Below are 2,027 nucleotides of genomic sequence, written 5' to 3' on the forward strand. Positions count from 1 at the left end.
CCCCCTACGGCGACCACTGGCGCCACATGCGCAAGGTGTGTGTCATGGAGCTCCTCAGCTCCAAGCAGGTGAGGCGCATGGAGAGCGTCAGGGCTGAGGAGATGGGCAGCCTCCTCCACTCCATGACAGCGTCAGCTGGCGCCACCCTCAACGTCAGCCAGAAGGTGGCGGCGCTGAGCAACGACGTGGTGGCGCGGGCGGTCTTCGGCGGCAAGTTCAGCCAGCAGGAGGATTTCATCCACGCGTCCAACCGGATCATGGACCTGCTGGGAGGCTTCTTCCTCATCGACCTCTTCCCATCCTCGAGGCTCGTGCGGTGGTTGAGCAGCGAGGAGCGCCGCGTTAGGAGCAGCCGCGACGTCATGCAGCACATCATCACCGACGTCCTCAACGAGCGCAAGGCTGTGCGAGCTGCCAGTAACGGCGGCACCGGCGACGAGGGGCTGCTAGACGTGCTGCTCACACGGCAGGAGAAGGACTCGCTGGAATCCCCTCTAACCACAGAGATGATAACCACCGTCTTGTTTGTGAGTATATATTTTACTTTCTATTGCCATCTCATGACAACAGTGCTATACCTAACATGCATGTGCTTGCTTAGGACTTAGGATCGCATCTTAATTAAGAAATCAGTACGTCTGGACAGAATCACGCATCTGATGTACTCCTTTCATTCCGAATTACTTGTCGCATGTATAGATGTATCTAGATGTATTTTAGTTTTAGATATATCCATTTCTGTGACGAGTAATTTAGACCGGAGGGAGTAGTTAGGATCCTTGCTAGGTCCCTCAGAAAACAAATATATATACTCATGGTTAAACTTTATGTCTAGATAATTGTGCTCGGATATCATTGTCAAAATATAAATCAGTTAATATATGTATGACACACCATTTTTGTACTCTACTCACCTTTACAGGAGGGCAGGGTGCTCTTCCACTTCATAAAGTAGCAGTAATTGACCTTTTGTATGTGCGTGAAATCTTATAATTCTGAGGTGGTGTTTGGTTCTCTAGTCCTATGACTTTCTCTAGTCCCTAAGACTTTTTAAAAAAGACTTTCAAGGAGGTCCTTCTAAGGACTTCTAGCAAAAAGTCCCAAAAAGTCCCACCCTGTTTGGTTTGCTAGGGACTTTTTCTAATCCCAACACAAAAAAGTCCCTGGAACCAAACACCCCCTGAGTCAATAATTATAAATATCCGCAACAAGGATGCGATCGACTAACTTTAATATCTACTACATAACTAATAATTCCTCCAATACATAATAAGTATTCACTGATTTATTACAAACTTGTCCTAAATAGAGAGACTTATTATAAAACGAGGGAGTAGCATTTCTTGAAAATAATGATGATTGATATATATTCAATCCAGGATATGTTTGGAGCTGCTACTGATTCCACTTCAACCACTTTAGAGTGGGCTATGTCGGAACTCGTCAATCATCCAGAAGCTATGGCCAAGGCACAATTGGAGGTCCGTGAGGTACTAGGTCCAGATCGAGCTATCATTGCCAGTAGCGACCTCGGAGAACTCCACTACATGCGGATGGTCATCAAGGAAACTTTTAGATTGCATCCTCCTGCTCCTCTACTTAACCGCACGAATGAAGAGGACTGCAAAATTATGGGTTATGACATGCTTAAAGGTACAAATATATACATTAATGTCTTCGCAATTTCCCAGGATCCTCAATACTGGAACAATCCTGAAGAGTTTAATCCGGAGAGGTTTGAGAACAGTAACATGGATTATAACGGGACATGCTTCGAATTCACTCCTTTCGGGTTCGGGCGACGCCTTTGTCCTGGGATAACATTTGCCTCATCAATTTTTGAGATGGCATTGGCAAACTTTCTCTATCACTTTGACTGGATGCTGCCTGATGGGGCCATCTCAGAGTCGGTGGACATGTCCGAGAAATTTGGGTTAATTGTACGCAGAAGTTCTGACCTGCACCTCAGAGCTATTCCACACCTATGCTCCAAAGCTATGGAGATTTAAATCCACCATTCTGTACTC

At 45.9% G+C, this 2,027-nt stretch overlaps 1 protein-coding gene across 1 annotated transcript; it reads left to right on the top strand.

Annotated features, from left to right (window-relative positions):
* Positions 1-5: 5 nt before the first annotated feature.
* Positions 6-2,009, top strand: LOC119348040 (ent-isokaurene C2/C3-hydroxylase-like; the record flags this gene model as incomplete). The annotated part of the gene is made up of 2 exons (XM_037616435.1): positions 6-527; positions 1,380-2,009. Coding segments are annotated over 2 exons (1,152 nt in total), but the record flags the coding sequence as incomplete, so codon positions are not given.
* Positions 2,010-2,027: the final 18 nt, after the last annotated feature.

Source organism: Triticum dicoccoides, unplaced genomic scaffold, assembly GCF_002162155.2.
Source record: "Triticum dicoccoides isolate Atlit2015 ecotype Zavitan unplaced genomic scaffold, WEW_v2.0 scaffold82699, whole genome shotgun sequence".
Classification (NCBI taxonomy): domain Eukaryota; kingdom Viridiplantae; phylum Streptophyta; class Magnoliopsida; order Poales; family Poaceae; genus Triticum; species Triticum dicoccoides.